A 14,829-nucleotide genomic window follows, 5' to 3' on the forward strand; every position below is an offset into this window, starting at 1 on the left:
AATGGCCATTGAACTTTCAAAAAAAGTAGTTAGGCAGTTAACTTCCGTGCGGTAGGAGGAGTCCCACCAGGGACGTAAATATTCCAATTTGCCTTTCAGCCCAGGTGTCATATTGAGGGGTGGCATGAGGTGGGTATAAAAATGTAATGTAAAGGACCTCAGGTTTGCACAGGTAGGAAAAATACAATTTGCTTTAAAAATCTGTAATTTGTTCCTACGAGGTATACAAACCATCGGCCCTTTACATTAGGAAGACTCACTGGTTGGAGGGAGGAATCTGAGTGGGTCTCTTGAACTGACTGGAGTTCACCACACCTAGGATTCTCTTCCTGGTTGACAGAACAAGGAAGAGAAACCTACCTCTGACAAATTGATCAGGGTGTACTACCGCAGGATCAATTATCAGACTTCAGGGTCTTTTTCGCAAGAGGGAGGAAAACATAACCTCATACGAAAAAAGGCTAGGATGAACCTTAAGAGTCGGAGATAGTACGGCAAATACAAGTACTGTATTGGGTTTGCCTTACTGTCAGGATCTCCCTCCTCCCCTTGCTAGAGGAAAGAGTGCATTTGCTTCTATAATCATGGACGGAAAAATAGAATGGAAGCTCGATGTATAGACTTACCTGCATCTTGAGCTCCAGGATGTTGATGTGAAGTCAGCAACTCCTCCAAGTGTGTGGCCCATCCCTCAGTCGATGTGTCTGAGAACAGAAGCATACTCCTGTTAAGAGGTTCCTGTCATCCAGCCACCAGTCTACATCCTCTCTCACTTCCCCCAAAAGAGGAATGAGAAAGGATTGAATGTCTCGAGACTGGGACCAGTACTCTTTCAGTCTCCATTGAAGGGAACAAAGGTGAAGTCACTCATGAGGGACCAGCTTCTCCAATGGTGACAGGTGACCGATGACAACTTGCCATTGCTGAGCTGGCTGCTCCCATCAAGACAGGAACAGTTGTCCTGCCTTCCTGAACCTGCTGATACGAGAGTCAGAGGGGAAGACTCTGGCTGCTACCGTATCTATCAGCATGCCCAGGTACTTTATCCTTTGCTTGGGGAGTCAATCCCTGTCCTGAAGCAACTGCAAGCTCCAACAAGCCAATCATCAAGATACTTCAACAGATGTATCCCGTGCAAATGGGCCCAAGCTGACACCGGGGTGAATACTCGTGTGAACACCTGAGGAACCATTGAGAGCCTGAAACAGAGTGCCCTGAACTGGAACACCGCCTCCCTGAGGATACAGCGAAGGTACTTGTGAGAGAATGGATGAATGGGTATTTGGAAATATGCATCCTTCAAGTCCACTGTAAGCATGAAGTCATTCTCTCTGATGGAGGTGAGCACAGACCGTGCCGTCTCCATCGTGAACCGAGTCTGGCAAATGTATCAGTTCAAAGAAGAGAGGTCACTGACTGGTCTCCAAACCCGCCGAGGCTTTCTCTACAAGAAAGATATAATGTAAAAGCCTGGGGACTAATCCAACAAAACTTCCACAGTGCCCTTGCTCAGCATGGCTTGCATTTCTTGCCTGAGTGCGAGATCCTTCAGCGAACCAGGAATGTAGGTTAGGAGACAGACCGGAGAGTTGATGATGGGTGGTCGAGACTCGAAGGGGAGTAGATATCCCTCCTGAAGGACATCCACTACCCAGGTCTTGACTCTGTATTGCTGCCATGTTGCCCAATGGCTTGACAGGCATCTCCCCCCCCCACACCAATGGCAGCAGCTGGAGGGGAACGCCGCCTCTAGCGTTTCCCCTTCTTCTTCCCCTTGCCCCCTTTTCCAGACTGGAAAGAGGGCTGAAAGGGGTGCGATTGCACACCCTTTCTGGCAGAAGAAGACTGCTGGGTGTTCCATGGGCGCCCTTCGAAGTCTGGGTCTTCTTAGGGGCCGAGGAAGTGCTAGCCTGGCTGAAAGGTCAGGCTGCAGTGGCGCATGAAGACCCGTCTTAGCCACTGCCTAATGGACAAGGCGGTCGCTGTCTTAAGCCAGATGCTTGTCCACTGCAACATCCACCAACTCTCTAAGGAAGAGAGAGGCAAGAACCCAGTAATGGTCTGTTCTGCAGGATCAATGCCAACTCAGGACATATAGGCATGGTGATACGAGTCAGGACAGCATCCCTTCTCTTCAACACCTGGTTTGCCCACAGGTCTGCTGCCTGGTGGGCAAAGTAGGAGATGGCTCTACCTCCAGACTAGCATAGTCTTCCAAAGGCTGAGTCCTTCCAGGAACAATAGCACCTGAGGAGGCAGCCATCTTGGATATTGTGAATGACCACAGATCTAGCCGGAGACTGCCTGGAGGGCCGCCATGGCAGTAGCCTCCAAGCTCGCTGCCTAATGCTGCGAAGGGAGACCCTTCCAAAACAAGTTGCTACAGCGAGACAGGGGCCTAGATGAACCAGGGCCAGGTCAACCTGTTTGGTCGGCAAGGATCCCTCCGAAGGAGTGTAAAATCGCTGCTGTCAAGGCAGAGGAGGGGGAAGGAGCTTGTCTGAGCAGTTCAACCGAAGCGAACTCTCCTGCCCAGAAACAAGATTATTCACCTGGTCAAGTACCCCCTCGGCAAGTGAGGACCGCAGCAGCCCCACCAAAACCTTTGGTTCCTCCTTAGGGACCAAAAAGGTTTCGAGGTGTGAAGGATGATCCACAGAAGAGGCTGTGACCCCTTCCCTGAGATCATTGTGCTGACAAATCAGCGATGATCTCTGCAAAGGTCCTCTGTATTGGGGGTGTCCAAATCCTGAGGAAGAGGGCGCTCAAGTCCTTCCAGGGTGCGGTCCTCCCGATCTACTCTCCTGGCAGGAGAGAGAACCTCGGCAGACCCCTTAGATCCATCCTGAACTACTCGGGCATACAATTGGGTCAAACCAAGGACCGAGCAAGGAACGTAGGCCTTTGTAGTCAAACTCTGAGGAAAGGACTCTCCAGAGTTCCTCCTGTCTGACTTGTGCCTCCTGATAAAACCCAAGGAGGCTGAGGAGACAAGTGAGGAAGATCGGGCACTCCCACCAGTCCTGCCAGTGGAACCAGCAGGAGGGGTGGGCCGCTTGCAGTCATCAACCAGCTGTGATGACAGCAACATGGGTCCAGATGAGCGTTTGAGCCTCGGCGAAGCACTGTTCCAAGGAAAGCGTACGCAATCGGGGGCTGGGCAGGGTCAAACACGAACTGGCTGGCAAGAACTAGTGCTGTCCTCTTGATGTGCCCTAGTCTTCTTTGAGGCCGAAACCTCGCGAAAAGAAGACTGGACAGGGGACCTCCTCTCTGCATCTCCAGGTGTTTGGACCCTCGGGACTGAGAAACCAGGATGGGAACCTGGCTGAGCACTGGTGGTAGTGCCAGCAGGAAGAGCCAAGACACCTGCATGACTTGGCTCTTTCTCTCGCCTTGTGCCTGAACCAGGATGGTGAGAGGTCTCTCCAGCACCAGTTCGGGATACTTGAGACTACTTAGGGACTTGAGTACTGTACTCGGAGTGACTCACAAACGAGCACCTGACACAGCACTAGTCTTAGAAGCTGACTTCTTGGGACGGATGACGGGAGCACAAACTGAGGTCTGCGCGCTCGCGGCTCCCGAAACACAAGACCCTGATGAGGTAAGCGACTCAGTTCCCAAGCCCAAGGACCGGGGAAGAGCTGATGAGAGATCCTACTGCTTCCCCTATGGAGGGAGGTAGCCCCTTAGAAGCCCCATAGCAGGGACTTCTTAGAGGCTGGGGGGAGAGGCAGCCTTCCTCTTCTTTGGCCGACAAGCCTCGGAAAATGAAGGGGAGGAGGTAGCAGATGACGAGGACGAAGACGAAGTCGATGAAGACAACAACAATGACACCTTAAGGGACCTCTTCCTTGAATTCTTCTTTGTCATCTTCTTCAAGATGGCGGTCAAGTACTCCATCCAAGAGGGAGCAGCAGACATCACAGGAGCAGCTGGGGCAGCCAGGGCAACATTAGGGGCAGGAGCATTGGTAACAGGAGCGGCCGGGACAGCCAGGCCAGGTGAAGCAGCAACAGAGGCCCGGACAGCAGAGATCACAGGAGCAACAGGGGCAGGAACCAGCATATGGGGCACATAGGAGGTAACCATCATTGATGGTACAGCAAGGGATGCCAGGGCCACAGTGAAACCTGGAGGCAGGGGCACCGCATGCTGGGATGCCGTGACAGAACCACTTGGGTAGGGAAGTGCAAGGAGACAGCCACTGGCATCTTAGCAAACACTGTCATCATCACCGTGATGATCACGGTGGTAGAGGAAGCATGGGTCACCACCAGAGCGTTCACCATGCCCGACGAAGCAGGCGAAGAAGATGAAGGAGAGTCCTCTCCTGAAGGATAGACAGCCAGAAGGGAAAGCTTGCCGGGAAAGAGAGACGAGGGAGAAGGGTTAGCCACCAAGGGCATAGTCAGGGGTGTATAACCCTCATATGACGCCTTGGCAGCCTTCCTCCGATACATTTCACTGACTTCAGACTTCACCCACTGCTCAGCTGACCAGGAGCAACACTCAACACAAGTAGAATCATGTGGGCAAACATGGCCCCTGCAGGAGGAACAGAGGGCGTGAGGATCTACTTCCACACACACTGAGGGAAGATGGCCTTACAAACTGGCTAGTCAGATTTGTGGGTTTGCATAATTAAAGTGACAAACACACATATACTCAAGCAAACCACAAAGAAAGAAAGATCCCACTGGGAAAAACAGTTCAAAGAAAATCAGGGCAGAGGGAGAAGAACACACGTCTGCAGCACACGACGGCTGAAAGCAAACTGGAATGTTAACATCCGAGCGGGACTCCTGCCTACCGGACAGCAGTTAACTACCTACCTACCTTGTTTAAAAGTTCAATGGCAGTTTCCAGGTCCACTGTAAGTAATTCCTAATGCAAAGGACCGAAGGTTTGTATTTGTGTAGGAACAATCATGTTCGTTCTTTCACGTCTTCAGCTACCTCTATGAGATTGTGTTAGAAGCCTTAAGTCAAACACATATTGCATGTGTGGTTTCTTTCCTTAATTGTTTTTTCCCATACCAATTATCATCCAATGTCTTAGTGACTGAGTGGTCACTTTTTAAACCCATAAAAACTTTAAGTTTTTTATTTTCCAATTTACACATTTTCAGATTACTCCCACCCTCCCATTCTCGCTGGCATTTAGTAGGCTACTAAACTGATTGCTGCCATAATGAATGCCATGAACAAGACCTTGGTTAGATCTGTTTAGGTACTATTAGGTTAGCAAACCCTTCTGTAAATACCTGTACCTGAACTTTTCTCTTTACAGGTTATGGTGGAAGGAGTAGGTGTGTGGGAAGCATCTCTGACCTGGGTTACATTGGGTTACAGAAAGAATTACCAGTACCAAAAACTACCTTCTCACACTTCATTCTTTTTCATTGTCATTGAAGGACTTAATCTTGTGCACATGAACCATATATTTTTCCACCTGCTTTACTTGTTTTTTTTTTTTTTTGCACATTTTACCAATTCTGTTAGTAAATCACTCAATTTAGAATTAACCTCATCCAATAAAATCCAGGTTTTGCACTGCATTCGTCCTTACTTGTTATGGGATTAGGGGAACGCAAAAACATGTAGTCTGCACCACCAATATACTAACAGTAAAAAATTCACAGCATAAAACACAGGAAGACATACTGGAAAATCATATGATTCATTTGCTTTGTGACTGAGTTCTATAGGCTAATTATCAGTATGCCTACCCCAAATGTTGGTAAATTTAAGGAGATGGCTGAATGAAGATATTGTTTATTAAAGTAATTTTTCTGACAGATGAACATAGAAAAAGGTATAGGCTATATATAATACAGTACATGTGAGCTAATTTGAGAAAGGTACTGAGATGATGAGAAATTTACTGCCTTTTTTTAAAATTTTTACTTTAATCCTCAAGGCATGGTACTAAACACAGTGTCATGAGGAGCTTCTACCATGATTAGTACAACTCCTTGGGGATGAACTTTTAAACATTAACAATAGATGGTAAATTTCTCATTACCTCAGTACATTTCTCAGATTATTTCAACTGTATTGTACTACATACACCCTTTTCTATAATGTTTAAGGAAAATATTATATTAATAAATGGGGGTATTATGCAGAGTAGGGGGGGCAGGGATATTCAGTGTTACTTGGGGATCAAGGGGGAGTGAAGCCCCCAGACCAGGTCAAGGCACAGCACCCTAAGTTAGGATAAGAAGGTAAGGTCTGGTTAGGTCAGGACATGGCATTCTGGGATAGATTAGGATTTCTCATGCCTACCCCTGTCTCCTTACTCTGCATCTGCTCCAGAAAATCTTATAGTTCATTTGTCTTGTGACTAAGCTCCATAGGCTAATCATCAGTAAGCCTACCCCATATTTTCAAATATAAATTATATTTAGATCAACCTTGGGCCACCCCTGATATCACATAACCTGAAGATAGAGCACTCAGTGTATACTACAAACGTGCAAGACCTATAAGAATTGGGTAGTTTATAGAATGACAGGACTACCGCCTAACAGAAGCTTAGTCCACTGCCTGAGATGTTTAGTGTTGCGGTAAAACTACACGGTAACTCCGCACGGACTGCCATGTTGTTTTTAAGGAATGGTTCTGCACATGCAAGTGACATCATTAGGGAACCATGTTCAAGGGACTGGCTAAGGAAACCTATTATAAAAGGAACTATACTAATCTAACGTACCCTAACCTAACCTAGCAGGCTGTGTTACTTAGTCAGGGGGGCTCTGCCCCCTGGAACCCCCAGTGAAGGAAACTCCACGTTTTACCAAAACCTCCCCTATAACAGTGTGCATGCATGACAGCATACAAAAACAAATCAGTCCTGATGTTAAATACAGGTTAATTACAGTCGACCCCAAAAAATAATGGTAAATTCCTAATAAGCAACCAAAACAGCCTACTACAGGAAAAGTAAATTTCCAAGGTAATACCTGACACAGAGCAACCTCATAGTTCTACCACCATTACTTGGCGGGGGGGGGGTCCAGGAGGAAAAGCCCCTCCAGCCAGGTCAGCGCACTGCGCCCTAAGTGAAATTAGGTAGGTAAGTTCTGGTTAGTTCAGGATGTGACATTCTAGGAAAGGTTAGGATCTGCAGAATGAGGTCCCATCGTTCTACAATCCCCCCCCCTCTCCAACAAGAATCATTTGGTAACGATAGACCTGATAAAGAATAATAAAAACACCTAATTTGCAAAAAAACATTTTTTACTTCAACCCAGACTTTGGCCTAGGCAATAGCTTAGCCTACCTGAGGCTACCTGTGCTTGTGCTGACTTTTACAGGTGGCTTAGCTATTCCTACCCTTCAAAAATATTATCCAATACAATAATACGGCAGAGAAGAAGCAAGGATAATGATAAATAGAAGCTCATGACTGAATATTGTAAAAACTTCAAATCTGTTCACAAAAACTTCCTCGAAAGATACCCAGCCTCCCTGAACACCCTCAAACTTGAGAGAGCTACAGTAAATATAGGAAATATACAACTATTAATTCATACCATGGCTAAAGCTTCCTGCCACCGACTTGCAATAACCACACTTGTGGGCACTGTGGTCCCCCGTGTATTCCAAAATAGTAAAAGAAGGGTCCCTTTCTTCCGCCATGTTTACTCTATCGGACGAAACATGACTTAAACGTGGGAATGTCGGGACCAACGTCTTCTGTTCCATAGTAATAGCTCTTGATTAAAGTGACCCTGGCCTTTTCTCTCTCTCTCTCTGTATCTCTCTCTTCTTTGATCCTTACTATTCTAATTGATGCGAGATTCGCCATTCGTATGAAATTAATTCAGTAAGAAAAAAGTGAAGATTTTAGGATGCTAATATATACATATTGTATATATATACATACATACATACACACACACACACACACACATATATATATATATATATATATATATATATATATATATATATATATATATATATATATATATATATATATAAGTTGTATGTACCAGGTGACCAACTTGAACAGAACTTCTTTAATTCTCAGAACTGATGCATATTTGTGTTGCATATGGGTGTCCTTTATCCATAATCGTATCGTACTTATTCGGAATTAGTCATGAGAACGTTGGCGGAATTGTAGGCCTATATTGTATAGATATCTGAAATAAAATGGAAGATTGTGCATGGAATGCCAATTACCTCACACTGGCTGAAGGAAGTGCTGATTTGTGATGGAAAAGATTTGCCGAAACAGGTGAGACTTTACAACTGACTGAAAAGGAAAGCGTTGCAGTAGAATGGTAACAAGATTAAATTCTTACTGATAACCGTAAACAGAAGCAAGGAGAACTGCCTCGTGATCAGGTGATATGGAAATAAGGAAAGGGTTGTCTTCTATGCAGATGGGAAGAAATGCACCTTATAATTGCAGGAGGGAAGAAACGAATCACAGTGGGAGACGCAGGGAAAATTTTAGGACCTGCGCAAATGAAGTAGAAAAAGACTCGCTTGAAACTTGAGGGTACGGAGCGACTGTCGAGCCGACCTTTTTTTTTTTTTTTTGTGAAAAATGACAAACGACTGCACAGTTGAATGTGAATAACGTAAAGGATAAAGTTAGAAGAAGCTGAAATGTAATTTGGTGTGTGTGTGTGAGTACAGAAGGTATGATGAAATGGCAAAAATATCATAAATTGGTGACATGATGTGGTTTGATCACAGAGAGAATGTGATACCGTAGGTTAGTTTAATTCTCAACTTTTAGGAGGAAGCAGGATTGGAAAGGATTAGAAGCTATTTGTGTGAGTGAGTGGCTGAAGAAGTAAAATAAAAGACCTTCAGTACCATGGAAAGCACAAGAGTACATACTAGGTGTCCACGATGCAATATCCGTAACGGGAGGTTAAAGCAATGCTGATGAGACTTCTGCCTAGATTACTAAAGTAGCAGCGAAACTGTATTTTCTTTTTCATAGTCAGGAGAGTTAGCATTGTTTCAGTAATAGGAAGCTTTTCTCTGGAGTCATCATGTCGCAGTACAAATGGCTCACTGGTGAGGAAGAGTATCGTAGGGCTTTTCCCTCCTACAACATGTACTGAAAAGACAGACAAGCAACTATGGATCAAATCTAGTTCAGCCAACGCAAAAAGAGAAGAAGAAATGTGAAGGTGACCACGGATACGTTTCATTGGGTTTGTCAGACGACCGTTACTGTTAGAATATATATTTTTAGGCATTTTACGAGGACCGTGGATGGTTTTCTGTCAACTACATAACCATTGTGAAGAGTCAGTTTCGAGACCGTATCAGTGAAAGGTAAACAAAATGCAGCTGCAAGCCCACTGGAAGCGGTGCTGAAATATTTGAAGCTTATAAAAAGATAATATGACGTTAAGCATAACATAAACATAATTGACGTTGGCATTAAAAATCATAGGGACATTGTAAACTTTTCTCAGAAATTAAATTTCAAATTGTAAGTACATGAAAAACTTTATCGTAAGTGAATTCGTAGTAGGTAATCCATTTTATCACTACCTCCAGACAAAATATGAACAGACAATTGCAAAAAATCAATAGCCTATATCTGTAGATTCTTCTGCCAGAAATGAAAGTAAAATTCTATTTGATATTTTTATACTTTATTTCTATATTTTGTACGGAGTAAATTGCAACTTTCTAATGTGTACATTTCGACGACAGAGAAACCAAGTTGAGCATTAACTCAAATTCAAAATACGATAAGATGTGAGTGAAACATACAAAGAAATAAAGAACCAATATAAATTAAAGCAACTAACCATCAACTTCGGTAATTTGTGTTCACTTATGGTGTCATAAGTGACCAAGATTACCGAAGAATATGCAAGTCTAATTTCACTCCTGGATTATTTCGTATGAACATCCAAAAATATATATACGTTTGAACTTCACTAACATAAATTGTTAAATCAAGCTGCATTTTAGTCATCGAGCTCATTCTGTGACGTCATCAGTGCACTACGAATCAAAATGGCGGGCAAGGATCGCTCCGAAACTGTTATTGGCAAGAGAACAACGCTATCTTTCTAGGGTATATCGTACTGGATTTCGTCCTTATGACACTGTATGTCCTACAGATGCGTTTGCAACGTATCATTTTGCATGAAAGTGATTAAATGAATATCATATATGATCAATATATTGAAAAACGTGAATGAAAAGACGAAAGTCACCGGCGCGGTGGCAGGAACGTCGGGAGTCCACAGAGTTACATAATGGTGCCGAAACTTCATCAGGTGAGAGGAATGACACCGATTCTCCGTCAGATCATCCCACTGCCACTCCGAAGTTACGTCTGAAGCTTCAACGGGAGATATGACCGTACCTCAGACTCATCAGAGGCTGATCGTCTATTTTTGTATTTTTTGTAATATACGAGTATTGTAAAGCGTCATCACAGCTCTTTCTCCTGCGTCCTACATCTTGGCTGAATCTTACCCCGGCAATATCTATTATAACAGAAAGTTTTCTTGATTCTTTATATATTTTACATAAATATTAATAAATTGTTTGTTAGGTTCTGCTATTTTTACTTGTCCATTTCTCTTTTGCTGCCTTTGTGGTGAAACTTTAAAGTTTTAGGCCCACATTCGGTACGATTTCATTCAACCTTAAGCCCTCCTGCCCTAGCTTTGAATGAGACCAAGTTACAGTGCTGAGGAGTTTACTAACTTACTTAAATGTACCATGAAGTCAAGAAACATTATATTCTTTCCAACAAAGTGCAGTTGAGAAACAATCAACTATATTTCCTGCACCAATTCTTTTTGGGTGATGCCACACGGGTTCACAAATACGCATTTAAAAAGTTTAACACATATAATTAATATTTAAAGGACACAACAATCATCCAAGTTACATTAAGAAGCAAGAAAACATTAACATATTACTGCAAAAATTGACAAAACGTTACGTTACTTCGATAGAGGAAAACATAAATGGCAAGAAAAAGGGGATTTCAGAATATTCTTATGAAGAAATTACTGCAATGACGACGACAGTTCACGAGGTGATGGGGCTGGATTTTACGAGAATTTCTTCTACAACTTGCCTTTCTGGAGTTTGCTGCGAAACAGGCAGAGCTTCATGTTCTCACCCTGGAAGAAAACTCGGGAGGAGTATATTGGATAGCACAGTTGTCACATCTACAAAACTACCGGGTTACGTAACAAACCATCAACTAAAACACAAACATTAAGTTGTTTAATCGTAACCCAACATACAAAAAAAGGGGTTTCGTCCAGAAGGCAAGCTTAAACTACTGGCATGTGCCCTTACAAATAAGAAAACAACACATATATTCTCCACAAGAAGAAGTTTGACAACACTGCAATCAGACGTCATTTAATTTTATAGAGATGGATAAAATTTGCGAAAAAGGTGTTTTACTACTTTAAATATCAATGTACTAATTTATACAAACTCATTGCTATAGTTAATATAATAAAAAGCTTCTTCTGTGGAGCAAAACAATCACATCAACGTATTTTTTCATAGAAACTGGGAAATACATCAAAATAAGTATTCAAGAAAACTAGGAAATTTTATTCAAGGGGAATAAATGGCAATTTTTGACATTCTCCCCCAAGAAAGAATCATAATTAGAAGTAATCACAACTGCACCCAGGAGCGAATTCAATTGAATAACGCTATGCAGCTGTGACCATCTTAACACATCAAAAATTTAAATCAAATATACATTTTAGAGTACATCCATAGAAATTAAATCCTTTCTCTCTTGATCACAGCGGATTGCTGCTGCACGCCGAGGTCTAGTACCACTCAGAGGCACACTATCTGGCTCCTGAGTTACGACACTATCAAATTCCCTCTCAGGTAATTCCAGAAGTACGAGCTTTGTGATTGATCTCATGTATAGTTTATTATTCACTCTCACTTCTACAGACCTAATCACACCATCAGACGATGGAAACAGCTGGGTAACCTTACCCAATGAGAGGAGGGATCTATAGCCTTTCCCCAGATGATCTTCTAAGTCTACCATCACTATGTCCCCAACTTTCACATTTGCAGAGAGATAATCACTAGAATTAAAATGTCTCTCTCTCAAGGACACTAAATAGTCTCTTTTCAAGAGTTCTCAAATTTTCTTAGCACTGATGATAATCTAAAATATTGTTCTCTAAGATCACTTGAACTCATGAAATCTGGGTCATCAGTTGCTGAATTGTTAAGAGGAGGGAAATACAAATATTTCGCCCATAAAGTAACATGGAGGAGTCAAAGCCTCACAATCTCGATCAGAGGAGAGATAAGTCAGTGGTCGAGAATTTATCACAGCTTGAAACTCAACAAGTAGAGTTCTCAACTCTTCAAAGGATACACGTTTGTGATATAAGGCTTTGGACAAACATCCCTTTAGAACACCAATAAGGCGTTCATAAAAGCCTCCAGACCAGGGCGCTCGCGGTGTAATGAATTTCCAATTAACACAATTTCCTTCAAGGTATGACTTTACCTCTGGTTCATCCACAATTTCCTTCAGGAAATTATTAAATCCAACAAAATTCCTACCATTGTCAGATATAATCAGACTCGGCAGAGAATGATATGCTACAAAGCGTCGAAAAGCCAGTAGGAAATCGGAAGCAGTCATGGAATGAGTCAATTCAAAATGAACTGCCCTGCTCGTAGTACAGGTAAATAGACATATAAAGACCTTCTCCTCCAAGCCAGTCTCATGATCAAAAACATTAATAGCACCAGTATAATCAACTCCTACTGATTGGAAAGATCTATCATATCTCACTCTTTCTGTGGGTAATGGTGGAGGAGGAGGCAAACACAACCGTTTCTTGGTTAACTTCTGACACAAAACACACTTTGACAGAATCGATTTGATAACTTGTCGTGCTTTCGGTACCCAAAAGTTTCTCTCAACAATACCAGTACAGAATTGACACCACAATGGTGATGATGTCTATGCAAATGTTCAACTATCAACACTGTTAAATAACTTCTGGAAGGCAATAACATTGGGCACTGAGTATCATAAGACATGGAAGCGTTTTCATGCGACCCTGAGACCTAATTAGATTTTCCTCATCAACAAATAAGTTCAACTGATTACAGAAATTCTTAATATCCATGGACACTCCATGTGAATTCTTATCACAGAGGTACATTCTGGTAGTAGAAAAATGTTGCTTCTGTTCAAGGAGGACAAGTGCTTTCATTTCGTTAACAACAAACTTAGAACCTTTACTGCATTTATTAAGAAAAAGCAATATTGACCTCATGATACGTTTAAGCTTACTTAAATTACTGTAACGTGGGATGTCAATTAATGGGGTTGGAGGGTTAACAAACTTAGGTTCTGAAAGAATTTCATTAACATGCACAGTTTCTGTAGCTAAAGATTGGGGATAATCACCAGTTAAAAGCCATTTAGGGCCATTCCACCATAAGGAATTTTTGCGCTAAATCTTTACTAGTACTACCTCTGGATAGAATATCAGCTGGATTATCCTTAGAGGGGGTATACCGTAGAGGAAACTTGAATTCATTAATTTCAGTGACTCTGTTTCGTACATAGGGAATTTTACTATTATTGTTCTTCACCCAACAAATAGAAACCATGGAGTCACTCCAGAGAGTGCAAGAACTCAATCTCAAATCATCATTCTGCATTAATCTTCCAGCAAGTTTCGCACCCAAGGACAAGGCTGTCAATTCCAAACGCGGAATAGTCTGTTTAGGGTTTGGTGCAACTTTACACTTACTGACCAGTAAACTGCTTACACTTCTCCTGAAATCAATCACAGGCAGCAGCTCCATATGCCTTGTTAGAGGCATCACAAAATACATGTAAGTGGGAACCTTCAGGATGTACAACAAACCTAGGAAACTTTAAACTTTCTACATTTCTAATATATTTGCAAATTTCATCAAATCTTGAACATAATGATTCTGGCAAAGGGTCATCCCACCCGTAGTTACTCCACAAACATTTAAGAAAATATTTACCTCTCACCTGTATTGGTGACAATAATCCTAGAGGATCAAACATTCGAGCTATTACTGATAAAACCTTTCGCTTGGTTAAAGGTCCTCTATACTCACAATTTACTTCCTTCAGTGACATCTCATCTTGTGTTAGATACCACTCTAAACCCAAAACGTTCACTCTTTCTTTGATAACATCTATGGTTCTGTTAAACTCTGAATCATTACTGACCCATTCTTGTAGAGGCATATTAGCATCTTCAAGAATCTCATTTATTACTGGATACTCATCCATCAAGACTGACACATCCTTGTAAGTTTTACTAAAATTGTCTACATAGAAATTCTTCATCAGAGATGATGCAAGGGGATTATCATGTAAAGATAAATGATGCAAAAGGGTTTGCTGCAAGAGAAAGGGGAGCATGTAGCTCCAAAACAAACTACACAAAACCGGTAAGTTACAGTAGACTTCAAATCGGAGGGATCAGTTATCCATAGAAATCTGCAATAATCACGACAGTCAGGTGAAATGCCTATCCTTAAAAGGCTTTACTGATATCTGAAATCACAGCTACTGGGTTTGTACGGAAACTCAACAGGGCATCAAAAGTTTAGTAGTTAATGAGGGACCAGTTAATAAACAATCATTTAAGGAAAGTTCTCCTTTAGCCTTGGAAGAAGCATTAAAAACTATTCGAATGGGAGTTGTTTCTGAATCCTTCAATACAGCATGGTGGGGTAAATAATGCCCTATAATAGGGGAGCCTGAGGGAATTAATTCTATAAACCCAGACTGAACGTAATCTTGGATAATCTTATC

At 42.4% G+C, this 14,829-nt stretch overlaps 1 protein-coding gene across 4 annotated transcripts in view; it reads right to left on the reverse strand.

Annotated features, from left to right (window-relative positions):
- Ate1 (arginyltransferase 1) overlaps nucleotides 1-8,984 on the reverse strand; it is a 78,339-nt gene extending 69,355 nt beyond the window's left edge. For 3 of the 4 annotated variants that reach the window (XM_067120347.1, XM_067120346.1, XM_067120348.1), the window contains exon 1: nucleotides 7,544-7,700. In XM_067120347.1, coding sequence (XP_066976448.1) covers nucleotides 7,544-7,649 — 106 coding nt within the window. In that variant the 5' untranslated portion in view covers nucleotides 7,650-7,700. Of the gene's footprint in view, nucleotides 1-7,543; nucleotides 7,701-8,867 lie in introns of those variants that run through there. The other variant, XM_067120349.1, reaches the window with a different exon arrangement.
- Nucleotides 8,985-14,829: the final 5,845 nt, after the last annotated feature.

The sequence above is a fragment of the Macrobrachium rosenbergii genome, chromosome 18 (genome assembly GCF_040412425.1).
Source record: "Macrobrachium rosenbergii isolate ZJJX-2024 chromosome 18, ASM4041242v1, whole genome shotgun sequence".
In the NCBI taxonomy this organism is placed as follows: Eukaryota; Metazoa; Arthropoda; class Malacostraca; order Decapoda; family Palaemonidae; genus Macrobrachium; species Macrobrachium rosenbergii.